The sequence below is a fragment of the Hemitrygon akajei genome, chromosome 9 (genome assembly GCF_048418815.1).
Source record: "Hemitrygon akajei chromosome 9, sHemAka1.3, whole genome shotgun sequence".
NCBI lineage: Eukaryota > Metazoa > Chordata > Chondrichthyes > Myliobatiformes > Dasyatidae > Hemitrygon > Hemitrygon akajei.
The window spans coordinates 58,273,349-58,292,418 of record NC_133132.1 but is presented as its reverse complement, the minus strand read 5'-3'; the positions used below and the strand labels follow the sequence as shown (position 1 = coordinate 58,292,418).

Here is a 19,070-nt window from a genome sequence, read left to right as displayed (position 1 = left end):
GGTCTCTTGGAGACGGAATTGTGTATTGAGTACTATACTGTTCATTGAAGCCCTCAGGGGGATGACCAGAGTGGGCTGGTTGAGGGATTGCATCATCCCAACCTGATTGACATCTGAGACCCCATGAGTAAGGATAAAAGAGGGTCAGGGGAACAACCCCTTTAGACGCACCAGGAGAAACGCTAGAAATCCCGTGACAGCGTTTAATAGCGACAGCCGGTGGGGCTCGCGTGCGTCCTTTTCCATTGCCTGGGAATTGGCGGGCTCGCCACGGAAGAACGGCTTTGGCTAAAGGAAAGGCCACACCAACGGAACTCTCGAAGGTTTGAAATCATTAAAAGGAAAAGCTGGCAAGTTTCTAAAAATCTCTCTCTTGACTCCAACCAAAGGCTGCAGCCTGAATGAACTGAGTGACTTTTATATTTCCATCGGACAATACATTATCCCCCAGACAACGATAGAGCTTATTTCTTATTGATTATTATTATACCCACACTTTTAGATTTAGTATTGACGACGTATATTATCTGTATGTTTGCATTGATATTATTTTTGTGTATTTTTACTAATAAATACTGTTAAAAATAGTACCATCAGACTTCAACGGAATTTTGCTGGTAAGTGACCCAGTTACGGGGTTCGTAACAGGTAGAACTGAGGGATCTGGGAATACAGATCCATGATTCCTTGAAAGTGGCGCCACAGATAGGATCATGAAGAAAGCTTTTAGCAAATTGGCCTTCATTAATCAATGTACTGAGTTGGGATGTTAGGTTGAAATTGTACAAGATGTTGGTGAGGCCTAATTTGGAGTATTGTGTGCAGTTTTGGTCACCTAGCTACAGGAATGGTGTAAATAATATTGAAAGAGTACAGAGAAAATTTACAAGGATGTTGCCAGGACTTGAGGACCTAAGTTATGGAAATACTGAATAGGTTAGAACTTTATTCCCAGGACCATAAAAGACTGAGGGGAGATTTGGTACAGACATTCAAAATTATGAGGGGTATAGATAGGGTAAATGCAAGCAGTCTTTTTCCTCTGTGGTTGGGTGAGACTACAACTAGAGGTCATATATTAAGGGTGAAAGGTAAAATGGTTAAGGGGAACATGAAGGGAACTTCTTCATTGAGAGGGTGGTGAGAGTGTGAAATGAGCTGCCAGTGGCAAGTGGTGGATGCAGGGTCGATTTCAACACTTAAGAAGAATTTGGATTGTGTATCAATGAGAGGGGTATGGATGGCTATGCCAACACATACAAACAAGCTGGATGAACTCAGCAGGTCGGGCAGCATCCGTTGAAATGGGCAGTCAATGTTTTGGGCCGAGACCCTTCGTCAGGACTCAAGTTCTGACGAAGGATCTCAGCCCAAAACGTTGACTGTTCATTTCAATGGATGCTGCCCGACCTGCTGAGTTCACCCAGCTTGTTTGTGTGTTGATTTGACCACAGCATCTGCAGTATACTTTGTGTTTGGATGGCTATGGTCCAGGTGCAGTCGATGGGACTAGACAGATTAGTGGTTTGGCACAGACTAGATGGGCTAGTGGGACAGTTTCTGTGCTGCAGTGTTCTATGACTCTGTGACCCTGACTCTATGACTATCAAAATATCCAGATATGTGGCACAGATCCTGATTAAAAATTACAAATACAATCAGCCAAATGAATAAAGGAGTTGAGCTCTTACCCATACCGAACCAATGTAGTTCTATATTTCCATAGAAAGAGGCCATTTAGTCCATCTAGTCTATACTGTTCCTCAAAATGACTACACCATCAGGAGCCATGAGTGAAGGGCTGTAACTGCAGTCTTTGCCACTTTTCACAAAATTCCATGAGCTGATAAATAAGGATGAAAATTAATGTGTAATTGTATTATGCAACTCTGCAGCAGTATATAAACATATATAATTTTGAACACAGTAGTTATTAACTCAAGGCATGTAGTTTACTGGGAGGTCTTGGTGAAATTAGACCCTATTCAAATATCACTCATTCAGTTAAGTGATGGTTTATGCTTTTGCCAGCCTAAAATGGAAACTGGCAGATGGACAAGACTCACGTCAGGACATGACTGCTGAACATTACAGTTCATAGAATCCAAATTCCAAAGTATTTGAAGGCCGATGGGATGTTGGCCATAAATATATAAGCAAGATAGCCTAAATTTACTCAGTTCAAATCAGCCCAAGCTACTGGTTTGGAGAAGAGAGGAATGCAGATAACACAACTAGTTTTGCATCTATTAGAGCTCAAAGTACCAGTGGAACGATTCCCGGTCCTGTCTATGGTAGAGCTCTGGAGAACGTTTTGCAGAAATAGGGGTGCAAACACTTAGTTCCCTGAAATGGCAACACTGTGAAGAAAGTGTTCAACATTTCATTGGCTAGAGCACTGCGTATGAGAATTGGGATGTCATGTTACAGTTGCTCAAGATGTTGGTGAGACTGCACTTGAAGTATTGTGTGCTGTCCTGAATACCTTTTATAGAAAAAACATCAAACTAGAAAGCATGCAGAAAATATTCACAAGGATGTTGCTGGGACCAGGGGAAGAAGGGGTTGGGTTATAAGGAGAGACTAGATCGACTGGGACTATCCCCCCTGGAATGGGGGCATGAGTTTATAGCAGTTCATAAAATTATGGAGGCCATAGATAAAGTGGATGGTCAGTCTTCCTCCCAAGAACAGAGGAGTATAAAATGAGAGGGCATTGATTTAAGGTGAGAGGGGAAAAATTTTAAAGGGATGTGAGGGACAACTTTTTCCCCCACAAAGTGGATGGTGTGTATGTGGAATAAACTGCCAGAGGAAGTAGTTGTGATACATGGATAGGCAAGGGTTAGAGGGATATGAGCCAATCGCAGGCAAATGAGACTAGTTCAGGTAGACAACCGCTTATCTGGCATGGACAAGTTGGGCTAGAGTACCTGCTTTTCTGCCATATAGTTATGTAACATTATGTGGGTTTGTACGGTTCCTGCATAACTATATAGCTTTCTGTGGGTTTGAACGGTTTCTCTTTGACAGGATGCGTTTCCAGCCACTTCCTGAAGTCATGTGATATAGATTACTATCCCACCATAAATTGCCTCAAATGCAGCAGCAAATGGTGGTACCAGTAACGAGTCGATGAAAAAGCGGCTGAAGTGGTTGAAGGGAAATATTAATGGGGTGAGATTGGTTTTTTGGCAAGTCTGTATAGAATTGATGGGCAAAAAGGTCTCCCTTGTAAGTAAAATAATAAAGCTGTATAAATGTGGGTAAAAAAGAGAGAAATTTACCATGAGGGAAACCAGGGAAGCAGTGTCTTCTGGGGGATATAGACAAGCCATCCATGACAAGAGCTTCATTATGGTTACAGCTTTCCCCACTGTTAACAAGACCTGCAAGAGGAGATAATTCAGGAAGGCAGCATTCATCATCAAGGATCCCTCGCCATCCACGCCTTGTTCCCTCCTCAGTGCTGCCACTGGGCAGGAGGTACAGGAAACTGAAGACTCACACCAAAATGTTCTCTTCCCCACCACCATCACGTTCCTGAATTGACCTGGAAACCCCTAACTGTACTATGTTCCTTTTATTTTTCTTTTCTCGATTTGCACAATTAATATCATTATGTTTATTTATTATGCACAATTTATTCTAGTGTTTTATTTTCTATAATGTCCTGTGCTGCTGTTGTATAAAGCTATGTTTCACAGCATTTATGTTTGGTTTTGTATGCTTATAGCAATAAATTTGAACTTGACTTGAGTGACTTGATAACAACATTGTACTTGATGAACTTTATGCACCTCAGGGGTGTGTGCTTATCCCACTGCTCTACTCTCTCTATACCCATAACTGTGTGGCTAGGCATAGCTCAAATATCATCTACAAATTTTCTGACGATACAACCATTGTTGGTAGAATCTCAGGTGGTGACGAGAGGGCGTACAGGAGTGAGATATACCAATTAGTGGAGTGTCGACACAGCAACAACCTGACACTCAACATCAGTGAAACAAAAGAGCTGATTGTGGACTTCAGGAAGGGTAAGACGAAATAACACATACCAATCCTCATAGAGGGATCAGAAGTGGAGAGAGTGAGCAGCTTCAAGTTCCTGCGTGTCAAGATCTCTGAGGATCTAACCTGGTCGCAACATAATCAATGCAGTTATAAAGACGGCAAGACAGCAACAATACTTCATTAGGAGTTCGAAGAGATATGGCATGTCAACAAAAACACTCAGAAACTTCTATAGATGTACCGTGGAGAGCATTCTGACAGGCTGCATCACTGTCTGGTATGGGGGGGGCTACCGCACAGGACCGAAAGATGCTGCAGAGGGTCATTAATTTAGTCAGCTCCATCTTGGGTACTAGCCTACCAAGTACCCAGGACATCTTCAGGGAGCGGTGTCTCAGAAAGGCAGTACTGTATCCATTATTAAGGATCTCCAGCACCCAGGGCATGCCCCTTTCTCATTGTTACCATCAGGTAGGAGATACACTCAGCAATTCAGGAACAGCTTCTTCCCCTCTGTCCTCCAATCCCTAAATGGACATTGATCCTGTGAACACCACCTCACCTTCTTAATATTATATATTCTGTTTTTGCACAATTTTTAATTTATTCAATATAGATATACTGCAATTATTATTTTTTCTTCCATATTATGTATTGCATTGAACTGCTACTGCTGAATTAACAAATTTCACAACACACACTGGTGATGAAAAACCTGATTCTGAAAGCCAAGGTGGTGCAGTAGGTGATATAAAAAGAACTTATTACATTGTTGCAAGCCTTAATTGCGAGACAACTGGAACATAGATGTTAAGCTCTGTTACTGCTGTATTATATGTCCTTAACAGAGCACAGCATGAAGTATTATATGAGTTCAGTTCTCTTCACTCAAGGAAGGAATTAGTTGCAACAAAGAAAATGCAGTGAAGATGTACCAGGCTAATTATGTAATGGGAGACTTGCCATACTATGAAAGACTAAACGGATAAAATCTGTATAAATTTCCTACCAGTACGGTAATGAAACATTATTAATGGGCCTCTGGAAACCAGCAGATACTGATTCTACTGTTAATGGGTGCCACGGTAATGTAATGGTTAGCTCAATGCTGTTATAGCTTGGAGCCTTCCGGAGCTCAAAGTTCAATGCTGGGGCCATCTATACAGAGGCTGTATGTCCTCCCCATGGTACAATTGGGTTTTCCCTGGGTGCTAGGGTTTCCTCCCACAGTTCAAAGATATACCGGGCAGGTCACTGTAGATTGTCCCGTGATTAGGTTAGGGTTTAATTGGGGTTGTTGGGGTGCTGTGAGTTGAAGGGCCTGGAACGGCCTACTCCGCACTGAACCACTACATAAAAGGAACAAAATAAATTCATTGTACAACAGCTTTCTGCCTGATGCTGCTTGGCTGGCAAAGTTCTTTCAGCTTTTCAGTTTGGCTTCAGAATTGCAGTGTCTGTGGTTTTCTTTGTTTTCTATTACCTGCTCGGCATTATAAGAGCTGTAGGGCATTTGACTGCTCCAGACTTCTCTTTCGTGCAGCTGATATGCGGTTAACTGAATAAGCCAGCTGTTTAGTTCAGACGTGAACGGTGGCGGTTATGAAATATTAGAAGAGAATGCAGCAAGTAAAATATTGCACAGACTGGGAAATAGAAATAAACTCAGCAGCTCACACAGGAGAAAAGTGCTCAAGGATTATCAGAACGGAGAAAAGTTGGGTGTGGAAGATGAAGAGAGAACAAGTGGAAGGGTGGGAGGCAAATGAGAGGAAACTAGGGGATGATGGAGCAGGGTAGCAATGCATAAACATGCAGGGTTACATACAGTAGAAGACAGAAGGAAATGATATGGTGTGGGGCACAATGTCTGACTTCACAGATTATTTAAAACTGCTTTAAGTATTATTGTCATAAAACCTTAAAGTCATAATTTTAAAATAACTAAAATGAGTCACTTGCTACTGTATACATATAAAAAAGTTTATTTACATTCTCAAACGAACATACACATAAATTAGGTCCACAAATTACAGAGACCATCGAAGACAGCACTTCACAAAAGACTTTCCAGGAATAAATACAACAATGGGTGTTGGAAGATCAGCAGTTACTTGATTCACATAAAAATGGAGTGATGTTGTGAAAGAGAAAGCTTTCACTCGTTCTTTTTCCTGCAAGGGCTTTCCGAAAACTGTCCCACCAGGGACACTCTTGAAGAGATAATGAGCCCTTCAGAAAATAAGGTGTATGAAGTAAGTATGTATGTGTGCGTGTGTGTGTGTGCGTGTGCGCGCGTCTCAGCTAGATAAGCTAGTATTACTCTTCAGACATCTACTTTTAGTTATTACATCCACTGTAATCAGTTAATTTTGTCACCACTGCCCCTTTACTCCCACGTTCTGCTTGAACTAAAGTGACTGGTAATTCTCAGCAACTGATCGTGTGAAAATGCCTGGCAGCAAATGTTAAGGCAGTAAGAAGTACCCTATATTTTGCCTATCTACTCACTGGTTTACAGAGTCATCTTAACTTTCTGTTTTTAAGAAGATCATTCAGTCGTTGCTTTGTAACTGGCTCTTTGGTTTCCAACATCCAAAGTGAAGTCAAGTTTTTGTTGTACATTGGCTCTGCCAATGAAGTGTTCCGGGAGATTGGTATCTCCACAAAGTACAGCAGGACACTTGGTCCTGGCAGGCTTGTAGTTTGCTTTTCAGCCTTTTCTCTACCTTAGCCAACATTTTAAAAGTTGGGCATACTTCATATCTGGAGATGGTTATAAAAGGTTTCTTAATGAGAGACTTGCAAAAATTATCCCTGCAACTTAAAACCAAGTAAGGAGCGTGTTCCATTAAATATTTCTTTAGTTCCCATTTGTTAAGTCAAAAACAATAAAACAAAATTAAAACTCTTTGAAAAAAAAATTTATAATCCTTAATCACACTCCTTCATCTCGCAATTAATCTTTAATGGTTAATCAATGCCTCACCACATTGGTCTTCAACTCAGTTTATTAATTTAAGAAAGTTTTTTTTTTAAAGTCAACTGCTTGGATACAAAGAAGAAGAATCCGGAGAGGCAAGATTCCACCATCTGGAAGTTGAAAATGACCTAACAATCAGAAATTAATTAAATTGGAAGCATGGAGTTTTTGCACAAGATTCACCAATCTAGTTAAAGATGGGTTTCATTGGCAACCTTGCCTTGCATGTACAAATGCTATTGGCATCTTATGGACACTGTACCACTTTGGGAAATGGTCCCACTAATCCAAGATAGTGCGAACACCTCCATTTAATAGGACCTTTGTTCTCAAGCGATCGTGGAAGTTCACATTAAAAGCAGAAAAGTGCAATGGAAATGAATTCCTGCAGCAGCTCCTTTCTGTAACCGATACATATATAGTCTTTAAAAGACATAACCACATTAACTAATGGATTAGATCAGTGAAAACATGCTTGTGGCATGTGTTTCTTTTGGCACACTTGGGTCTGACAATACGCAACAGGCCCCTGGATCCATCTACCATCACCCTATCTGCAAAAGTCAGATAGCTGCCTGCCTCTCTCTGAAATGAGTACCAGTCTGGTGCTAAAATGTAAACAATTAAGTGCTAATTTTTTTTTCTGTGTTTTTTTTCTTCTTTGTTTGGATACCTTCATCTCATATAAAAGTGCAACAACAGAGCAAAGGAAATCATGTACACTGGCTCAGTCACACTGTTAGTTATGGATTAAATTGTGAAGTGAATGGGGAATATACAATGGAAGGAGGCTCGTCTTTTAGCCTTCCTCATCAGATAATTCCTCTGCTTCTAACAATGCTCAGGTAAAGTTTCTTCACTTCAATTGAAATGTGCATAGCGGAAGCCACTTGGCTTATTTAGGTGCCCTTCGACCTTTCAGATTGTTTACCCCTCTCCCCCAACACCTTGGAGATAGCCTGGGACAAAATTAGAAAATAAAAACTGCCTCCAAGTGATTGCTGAAAAGTCAGAAACAGAGGCAAAAATAAAACTACAGAATTTATCCAAGATTCACTGAGTAGTAGAGCCAAACTTTTAAACAGATGGGGTTACGGAGCAGGAGGGGCCAGTTTACAGCTCCACACAGATTTTGGCAAAAAAAAATAATTTCATGACATACGTGATTTGCGATAAACCTGACTTTGATATGGGTCTCTATTATGGTCTGGGAGTGGGAAGGGGGAGCGGAGGAAACGGGAAGCACCAGAGAGGACTTTCTGTAATGATCAATAAACCAATTTGTTTGGAATCAAATGACCTTGCCTGGTGTCTCAGGGTGTATCTGCACCTAGCCATCCTCCACCACTGGCACACCCCCTCTGCCACCTGTCCCACACCCCTCCTGGGGCACTCCACCCTCACCCAACCTAACAGCCCTTTCTACTGTCAATTTACAAAATTACTCTGCACTCCACACGGACCAATACAGTACTGAGTCTTAGGCCTCCTAGCTCTATATATCTGCCTAAGATTTTTGCACAGTACTGTAAATCCAGCTCTTAAAACCCATCCAACATCTAACCCCACCCCAAATTTCTCATGCTGAAAACACGAGCGTGTGGACCTTCTACATATAATTTTGGTACGCTGTTAAATCCAAGTCACAGGGAACCTTCTATGTCAATATAGCCTCAAAAATACTTGGAACCAAAAGCAACGGCCTTGTTTATGATCTACAGTACTGGCTCGAAAGAATCTTCAAATATTTACTTTAAGACAAACTGGTCATTTGGAAAAAAAACTCACAGTATTTTTCAAGAAAAGTTCTTTTCAGTATCTTTACATGTGAAAACATATTCCACATCAGTCTATGTTTGTTCTGGAAGTTCTGCTCTCCAATTCTCCCATTGGAAGAGGGTTTTCAGTTCCCTGCCCTTCCTTCAGGCTGATAAGAAGAACATGCTTATGCCTTGGAGGCATTCGTACCATAGAGCCAAATGTCATTAACAGCTCTCATCTTTCCCCTTTTGCCCAGGTCACCTTGTTGAATGGGCAAGGGAGCGCCAGAGGAGGGGGTTTGGAGAACAAAGCCCAGATGCACTTGGCTATATCACCACCTCAATGTTGTGTACCTTGTTGTAACCATTCATCAGTTGCTCATAGTCAAGTGGACCTCCCAGATTGTAGGTATGGAAGTCTAAATGGTTACAATCTGGTGATTCCACAAGTACGTCTGACTCTCCCTCCTCCATCAGGTTCTCATCCACCGACAGGCTGGCCTTCTCATCATTGCTGAGAATATTTTGTTCATCTATAAATCGGATATTGGCATTCTCAAAGAATAACGGCGGATGGTGGCGCGTGTCCCATGCTGAGTGATCTTCTGGAACAGTTTTATCCAGTTGATTCTCTTGCTGTGCGTGATGTGTCTGAGCGTTGAGGTCTTTCTCTTCATTTAAGGGAACTGTAATTTCAGTGTCTTCGATGGCAGGCAGGTTGGGTGGGTCATAGCGAAACCTCTTCAGGCCTATTTTTCGGAACTCAATTGCACTCAGTTTAACATTACTTTTGTCCTTGGTTACCACTTTCACTGGAACCTCAACACTCAGTAGTTTATTGCTGTTATTCTTCAAAGTCTTTGAGCCAATCTGCTTGATAAGATCATTGTAGCTCTCCTGCTTCTGGGAAAGGAAGCGAAATATGTTCACCTCCGTCGAGTCTGTCATCTTAGAGTCTGCAAGTTTAGTGTTGAGAGCTCCAGGGCTCACATTTTCCGAAGATCTTCTCATTCGCTTTCGCCTCTTCTTGATGGCTTTGTGTGCCTGGACAAACATGCTCACTTTCCAGTTGAAGAAGAGGGAAATCCATGCCAGGCCCAGGTATATCCACAGCTCTACAAAGTACCTGTAGAGGACGTGATAGTCTGCATTTGGGTTGACACCTACAGTAAAAGGTAAAGTTACAAGTTAGTATGCAACAAAAGATGCAAAATTGTGAAAAATATTGTTCCAAAGTAAGTTGGATTCCACAGTGCATTTATATAAGCACCACATCCTTTCATTTCCCCTTTATTCGGCCTTTCCAGTTTTTGAGTCACCTTAAAACTTCAGGTTATTAAGAAGGTGTTAATAGGACTACAGGTTAATAGGCCTCTGAGAAGCAGGAAATTCCAATAACTACCCTTCATCTTCCCCCTTTCTATTCCACAGGGAGATAGCTCAAATTTCATGCAAAGGGGCAGTGAAAGAGGATGGAATTAGGAAGGCAAGAGGGTAAATAAAAAAAAGCCTGTCTTTCACAGAACTTCATCACCCTGCTTTCAGGAAGGCCATAAGGTTTGAAAACGCAAGAGATCATAGATACTAGAATCTGGCGCATATGTATATATGTGTGTGTGTGTATGTATGTATATTAGAAAAAGAAACTGCTGGAGGGATTCAGCAGATCATGAAGCTTCTATAGAGACAAACAAATGGTCAATGTTTTGGGTTGCGACACTTCATCTGGACTGGGTTCCTCCGGCAGCTTGTTGGTTACTCCAGACCACTGGGTTTCACTGGTCAGGACAAAGAGGGGTTCAAAACACTGAACAAGTGGAGCATACACTACTGGCCAGCCACTGACAGGTCTACCGTCTCATCGTTGCTGAGAAGATTTTGTCCTTCTATAAATTGGATATTGGCGCCCAGACCTTATTATTCGGTAAGTACCCAGCGTCCTTAAAATGATCCCAGCATACAGAACTTCTCATGAGAATTGAGAGAGATTGCGGAGAAAGTTGATGGGGAAAATTTTGGCCTCGTGTAGAAATGATTTCCATCCTATCACACCCTTTCCCTTTTTTCTTTCTGGCCCTTCCTCCCTCGTTCTGTAATTTAAAATTTATTTCATTTCTAGCTTTCCCACTTCCGACGGTCATTGAATTTTTGCAGAGAGATTTGTGACAAGACTGTGGTTATTCAAAAATAAGCAATGTAAAACCAATACTGGCAAAAATAAAATTCCTCCTCATTCCCCATTCCCCTTCCATTTCAATCTACCAGACCCTAGATTAGGTAACCTAACTGCAATAACTGAAGCTCATTATATGATGACATAGGTATATATATTTTGACTATAAATTTATTTTGAACTTACCTGCCACAAAGTCTCCAAAGCCAATGGTGGAGATCGTAATAAAGGAAAAGTACAAGCCTTCAATGTATGACCATCCCTCAGTCACCTTGAAGATGAAGGGTGGAATCATCAGATGAATCAGAACACCCCACACAATGAAAATGGCTGTGCAGGTTATCTGGGCCTTCCGCTATTAAATCAAAGGATGAAACAATATATTAAAGCAAGAACAGTATTCAGCACAGAATATATTCCACAGCAGTAAAAGCTACTTTCATGATGACATTACTATTGCTTCATTGTCTGGAATAAGTTCTCCCTCCACCTAGAAAATATTGATCTTCCCTACTTTTAATTACCAAATAATTCATGACATTAAAATTGGAAAAGTGTGCAAGTAAGATGTAGGAGATTGTTGCCAGGATTAGAGGGTCTGAGTTACAGAAAAGTTGAGCAAGCTTGGAATTCATGCCAATTAGAGGAGACTGAGGGGTGACCTTCTAGGTGGTATATAAAATCCTGAGGGACATAGATAAGCTAAATGCACACAATCCTTGTACCCACAGATTTTGGTTCCCTTTCCCTGCGGAAAAGGGGAGGAGAAAGATTTACACAGGACCTGAGGGGGTGAATATAATGTAATGAGCTGCCAGGGAAAGGTACAATAACAGGAAAAGTTTAATGGGACATTGGCCAAACTCAGGCAAGTTTGACTATCATAGAAGGGCATTTTAGCTGGCATGGATGAGTTGGCGAAATGGCTTGTTTCCATGCTATACTTCTTAAGATTCCAAGACATACTTCTTAGCATGCTGAAACTCTTAAATGGTTTAAATTTATACTAGTTAATATTACAAAAAGGAGCCAAAATATTAAACCGTCATTTCTGTTTTCACAAACTACTCAATGATGGACAGTCTAGGTTCTTCAGGCTCGGTTTTGTTGTTAGTATTCTTTAAGCCAGGTTAAAATCCCACTGCAGAGATGTCCAGATGATGCAGTCAGACACGTTCTTTCAGCAAGTTTCCATAAAGGGGATTTGCGTTCAAACTATTCGTCACCTGCATTTCCCAATTTAGTTAGTGTAGCAATCAACAGAAATTTCAAACCACCAACAGGAAAAGGGAGAGTGTGACTCTTACCGAACTCACGCCTTTCCTGGTTAAGGCTTCCCCCAGCTTCTTGGCCTTTCCTCCAAAGAACTTGCCCAAGGCACTAATCCAGGAGAGGCAGAGGGGTGTGCCAAACAGCCCATAGAAGATGCAGAAGAGCCGGCCTGCAGAGGTCTTGGGTGAAATATTTCCATACCCTGTGCCATAGACGGGTGGAGAGGGGAGAGGAAGACAAGCACATAAATTATCCAGTACTCCAACAAGATCACCTTGATGTTGAGATGAACCAGCAATGAAATTTACTTACCAATGGTGGTGATGACTGTAGCAGCGAAAATAACTGCGTTGGGCCAGTTCCAGTTGTTGAAGGTCTTATTGCCAGTGATGGTTACCCCTTGTCCAGCAGCTTCTTCAACAGTCTGAAAGCACAATTGGAGAATATTTAACAATTGATTGAAGATTATGAGACCCTCATAAATGCAGAAGGACTAACGTCAACACAAAGCAAACCCGTATTTTGTCTTCCTGAAATTATACTAACTCTCCCCTTCACTGTAAGGACATGGTAATTTACTTTAACGCTAGAGGCAACTCCACACTCTCCCCATGGTCCATTTCAAACATGCTTTTGTCCTGGTACCAGACAAGTTCTTGAAGATAAATTACCAAGGACATTTTCAAATGGATAAATGAACAAACCATCCAGTTTCCTCAACTCATATAATGCAGTGCTTGTTCTTGGAGAAATGTTCTTGGAGAAAACAACATCCCATGCACCATCAATCTTCAGGCCAGACTTGTGTTAATATTATTCTTGTGACTGTATGTGCTATCGTAACTATATGTGCTCTGTGCTATGTGTGATTGTGCGTACTGTGTTTTACACCTTAACTCTGGAGGAACACTGTTCAATTAGCTGTATATTTGTGTATGGTTGAATGACAAATAAACTTGAAATTGAACTGGAACTTGTAAAAATATCAGGAGAAGGCCCAATAGAAGGTGAGCACGCACATATACCTGGACAATAAAGATGAGAACAAGTTTGGGCCCATGGTTTCTGCATTGAGTGGAGAGGAAAATGCAGGTGACTATTTGGGGGAATTGGTGAAGGGGAGGTATGCATAGACACAGAAGGCAGCAAACCATCCTGAAACTATTGCAAATTGTGAGGTGTTGAGTAGACAGGGCCAAACGAGAAAGGTACTAAAGGAGAAACTGAATAGTCAAAGAGCGAAAAGCAAGTGGGGGCCTTGGTTATCCTGTCTGTAATTGTCAGCAGGTGAACAGCAATGAGTCAGAAGGGAATTTCAAAAATGGTACCTATACCTGCCATTTGAATTTTACTCAGTCAAATTATGAATGTGCATGAAGATATGATCCAAGTTGAAATGGGGCGATGCTGGTTAGAAATGAAAGCAATGCAGGCAATGGGACAGACAGAATGATGAATAGGGGCGAGACTGTTCGGTGAACTATCTCACAGCTCTGGTAACTAGGGTAGAATCCACTGCTGCCCCATGTGGAGTTAACACGTTTCCACACCCCCTCCCCCACCATCACAGATGTTCTCGTTTCTTCTCACTCAAGAGAGGTGAGGGTTAGTCGGTTAGCTGATTCCATTGAAGGTAGGTGGCAGGAAACCCAGGGACGCGAAGGGAGTTAATGGGTGTGCGAGAGTGAATAGGTTATTGGGAGGTATGGGAGTGCTCCGAGAGCAAGTGTAGAATCAATGGGCTGAATTTCCTTTCATGTTGTAATAAAATATGGGAAACCGAAACATACTAGAGCTGTCAATAGACAGGCTTGGGAACAATGCGGATGAGGGGACTCTAGCAGAATGTACATTTACTCCATGAAGAATGATCTGCCGCACACAATTTCACGTCCAATGTCCCATGGCCTAGGGGACAGGCCAATTGCTGAGTAGATCTTGATGAACAACACACTGTGACCCAGACGTGAGGAACAGCACCCTTAAACAACGTGCCACTTGCAGCCGTTAAAAAAATGAGCACTCAGGTTGTGCCAGTCACATTTGCTGAATGGCCCCCAGCGATTTCACAGTCAATCATATTAAACATACTCCAGCAACACAGACAGAAGCTTACGTTGCAGCATGTGGTTAGACCGAGCGCACCTCAGGAGTAGGAATGGGACAGACAGAATACACAACGTCGGTTTTCTTTTAAAATAGTTGAAGTTTCAGAACTCATTGTCATGGAATTTGAAAGCGTAAAGACCAGGCAGGATCTTAAAGAGCAAGACCACAGAACTGGTGAGGTGTAATTACAGAGAGGGTTGACAGCACAGCTCAGGAAACAGAAAGCTGGATCCGCCATTGACACTGTTGTGCCCGGGAGAAAGTGGGCAACTTTGAGACTGGTGCTAATTCAGCAAGTGATCTTTACAAACTCAGCAAAACAATATGCAAATATCTAGGAAATATTTAGTGTACCAGTGTCCTGGTGGCACCACTGACGCTGACAGACCTCACTATTGCAAAAATAAACACAAATAATTTACTTCCTGTATATATAAAATATGGATAACATCAAATCCAAAGGCCATGTCCTCCAACCTCGCCCATTGCCAACCATAGTTCGTCAACCAAGAAGTCTTGAATTCTAATGCTGGAGCACATAGCATGGCCTAGTGTTGTTAATGGTTCTTTCTGCCTCTCACGCGCAAGGGCTTCTGAGCCGCGTGAACACCTGTGACTGGGAATTATACCAGCCTTTTCCACATCTGCCATAGTATCTCTTTTCCTCACTCTCAAAAACTCATTGTTAACAAGGCAATTCTTTGCCCACTGTATCTCAGTACATGTGACGTTACTAAACTAATTACACTGTGAATTAGTTTCCCTTTATAATTGCCCCTCCAGGATAATTTACAATGACCAATTAGCCAACCAACCAGTACATCATTAGGACTGTGGGAGAAAATCAGAGTACCCAGAGGAAACCCACACAGTCACGGGGTGAACACACAAACTCCTTACAGGCAGTGACGGGAATTGAACCTGGGTCGCCTGTGCTGTAAAGTGTTGTAATACCTTGATGCATTTGTCTCTGGAATGATCTTTTTGGATGGCATGTAAAATACGTTTGCCCACCGTATCTCAGTACATGTGACGTTACTAAACTAATTACACTGTGAATTAGAGCAATTGACCGTAGCAAAAGTGCGAGCCTCCCTTTCTCTTCTGCCTGCTGACCTACTTATCTACACAGCAAGGAATAGTTATGGATGACAGGAAGAATACACCATCCTATTTGGAGAAAAACCAGCCTGAAACTGAAAGAAAAGCTCAAGAGACAAGTTCAGGCAAAGCTGTTATCTGCAGGGAAGGAAGGCAAGTGAACAGATCTCATAAACAATCTCTGCTTTCTAAATCCACTGACTAATGACAGCTGGTAAACTACTGCTGTGCAGAAGTGAGAAGGAGACGAAGGGTTAAATGGAGTTAGACTGGTTGAATTCTAGCTGCAGTTTCATTCCAGTCTTATGCCAATTAACACAGCAATGTACATGTGATGATACAGTTGTCCAGTTAGGTTCTGGAGTACAGCAGCTTCAAAAGAATATATAAAGACACTACTTTTCTGCTTCCTCACAGATGCAAGGAGTCACCGCACCACACCACAGAGGTCTTGTTGGTTCCACTGGTCAGGAATAAAGACACTCAAAGCTGCTGTGCAGGTTGATTCTGTGGTTAAGAAGGCATACGGTGCATTGGCCTTCATCAATCGTGGGATTGAGTTTAAGAGCCGAGAGGTAATGTTACAGCTATAGAGGACCCTGGTCAGACCCCACTTGGAATACTGTGCTCAGTTCTGGTCACCTCACTACAGGAAGGATGTGGAAATCATAGAAAGGGTGCAGAGAAGATTTACAAGGATGTTGCCTGGATTGGGGAGCATGCCCTATGACAACAGGTTGTGTGAACTTGACCTTTTCTCCTTGGAGCGACGGAGGATGAGGTGACCTGATAGAGGTGTATAAGATGATGAGAGGCATTGATCATGTGGATAGTCAGAGGCTTTTTCCCAGGGCTGAAATGGCTAGCACGAGAGGGCACAGTTTTAAAGGTGTTTAGAAGTAGGTACAGAGGAGATGTCCAGGGCAAGTTTTTTTTTTAATGCAGAGGGTGGTGAGTGTGCGGAATGGGCTGCCGGCAACGGGGGTGGAGGCGGATAAGAGACTCCTGGATTGGTACGTGGAACTTCGAAGAATAGAGGGCTATGGGTAACCCTAGGTAATTTCCAAAATAAGTACTTGCTCGGCACGCTTTGTGGGCCGAAGGGCCTGTATTGCGCTGTAGGTTTTCTATGCTTCTGAAGAAATACCTTTGAGCACTCCTACTATTAGGTTCCTGCTGAGCAGCTGCCCCACCCATTTCCCCTTCCTCTCCCAATGCCAGCTAATTCTACCCCAAAAAGTAGGGCAGCCAACACTTTGGAAGATGTCAGCCAGCTTTCTGTCCTGATGCACGACGAGAAATCCGAGTGTCATCAAGAAACAAACCACCTGCTCTCGTCTCTTACAGAGAGGGGAAAACTAATTGCCTGTGAAAGTGTCAACGGAGCCCAGACAGCAGCTGAAGTGTCGTGGGCTCCTGCTAATGGACGAGTGTTATTGCAAACGGTTAAAATGGGACTGAATGGGTTCTCTTGTCCTGTAGATTCGCATAGGTGGCTGCTTAAATACACCCAAACAAGTAAAGTTCTGCTGAAACATCAAGCAGTCTTGCTTCATGTATACTCCCAGTGAAAATGGGCAGATGAAACAGAGAGCAAAAATAATATTTCTACATTATCATCTCATCCATTTTGTTTGCTTCCATTGGTTATTAATATTAACAACAATAATGAGGTGACATTGTTATAAGCTACTAAATGCACCACCTGGAAGAAATCTCAATGCTAACTATTGCCTAACCAAGGAGGGTTTTTGAGGTTGGTTGAGGGAAGGTAGAGGGCAGAGGCCATGACTTTAACTATACCTCCCTACATACATGCTGTTATTATGTGGTACAGATAGATTTAGACATTCTAGAAGCTAATTTTATTCATTACAATATCCAGCCAAACTTGGCATCCAGGCCTGCAGTTTATATTTTGCAAACTTACAACACAGCACAGTGCAGGCCCTTTAGCCTACAATGTCGCGCTGGCCATTTAGCCCTCCATTTATCTTTCATCCATGTGCTTATCCTAGTGTCTCTGAAATGTTCCTAACTTATCTTCCTTTGCTCCCAGTCTTGGCAAAACATTCCGTGTACCCACCACTCTCAAAGTAAAACAATCTACCTCTGGCATCTCCCTATACTTTCCTCCAATCACCTTAAAATTATGTCCCCTCGTATTAGATGTTTACACTCTGGGGAAAAGTCACTAGCTGTTCATGCTACCTATGCCTCTTATCATTTTATGCACCTCGATCAAGTATCTGCTCATCCTCCTTAGCTCCAAAAAACTCTGAGCTCGCTTAACCTCTCCTCCTAAGAACTGCTCTCTAATCCAGGCAACATCTTGGAAAATCTCCTCCGCATCTTCTCCTTACCTCTGTTCTTCCCAATGCCTTTAGTGCATATCTGTCTCTGTGACTAGTACTGATTACAATCTAACACCCTTACGATAGATAACTTGTTCTCTAAGTCAAGCTTTAAAATAAAAAAACAGCTCAAAACTCAAAATAGAGAGCACACCCCCAGTTGCTTCTAGAAGGACACACCCAGTATGTTTGTTGCAATTAGCGAGTTGCTCTTTATTTTGATGCATTTCTCTTTGCCAGTTTTCCTTCTACCACAACATCGCCCCTAGTAGTTTGTCTTTCATACCCAACAGACAGTCCCCTGGTTTTCCAGCTAAGATTAAGGGCATCTAATTCAAAACCCTGTGGGGGGAAAAAAAAAACTAACTGCCTAACTGAATAATGCACTCATGATCTTCATAAACCTCTGTAAGGTCAACTCTGAATATTCTATGCTCCAGGGAAATCAGTTCCAGCCTATCCAAGCTCTCCTAATCACACAAGCTTTCCAGTCCAGGAAACAATCCCGTGAATCTTATCTGCACCCTCTTTAACTTAATCGCATCCTTCCTATCGTGTGACAACCAGAACTGTACAAAAGATTTGGCATACAGCCTAACCAATGATTGGTATAATGATAACATGATATCTCAATTCCTGAACTCAGTGCCTTGGCCAAAGACAAGCATGTTGTATGTCTTCTTCGCTGCATTGACACTTTCAGGGAACCAATTACTTGATCCCCAACCCCCCCCCCAAGTTCTCACTGTTCAACAAAACTCTAAGGCCACACTATTCATCATATTCCCTTGCCCAATTACCCAGTTAACCGAAATCCTACTGTATCCTTAATAAACCTTTACTGTTCACTACACCACTCATTTTGTGTCACCTGCAGACTTATTAATACTGCCAGATCTTCGATTCACTTTCAGATCATTAATACCTCTGATCTGCAATAAAGGACCAAAGCAGTGATCCCTGCACAACACTCGTAGTTACCGCTCTTCAATCAGAAAAGCAACTGGCGTAGTGCTTCAGGAGAACAAAACTATCTTTGCAGAGGAGACCAAAACAAAATAAATTCCATTTCAAAGTACTCAAAAAAAAAGTCTAAAGTGTTTGTTGAAGAGCAGCTTCGTCACTCCCACCTCTGCCACCCTACCCCACCTCCATGCTGTTTGAGACGACACAAACCCTTTCACCTGATGTCTACTGCTATTTTTCAGAGAACTCCATTCCTACATTACATTACGAAACTTAAAAACTTATACAGTGATGTCAGATTACCTTTGGGATGTCAAGGATGTGAATAGTGCAAT

At 42.1% G+C, this 19,070-nt stretch overlaps 1 protein-coding gene across 1 annotated transcript in view; it reads right to left on the bottom strand.

Annotated features, from left to right (window-relative positions):
* Nucleotides 1–5,979: 5,979 nt before the first annotated feature.
* kcnk5a (potassium channel, subfamily K, member 5a) overlaps nucleotides 5,980–19,070 on the bottom strand; it is a 29,278-nt gene continuing 16,187 nt past the window's right edge. The window contains exons 2-5 of the mRNA XM_073056063.1: nucleotides 12,518–12,629; nucleotides 12,241–12,407; nucleotides 11,120–11,288; nucleotides 5,980–9,923 (exon numbers count right to left, since the gene is read on the bottom strand). Of these exons, the coding sequence (XP_072912164.1) occupies nucleotides 9,088–9,923; nucleotides 11,120–11,288; nucleotides 12,241–12,407; nucleotides 12,518–12,629 (1,284 nt within the window). The 3' untranslated portion in view covers nucleotides 5,980–9,087. The remainder of the gene's footprint in view (nucleotides 9,924–11,119; nucleotides 11,289–12,240; nucleotides 12,408–12,517; nucleotides 12,630–19,070) is intronic.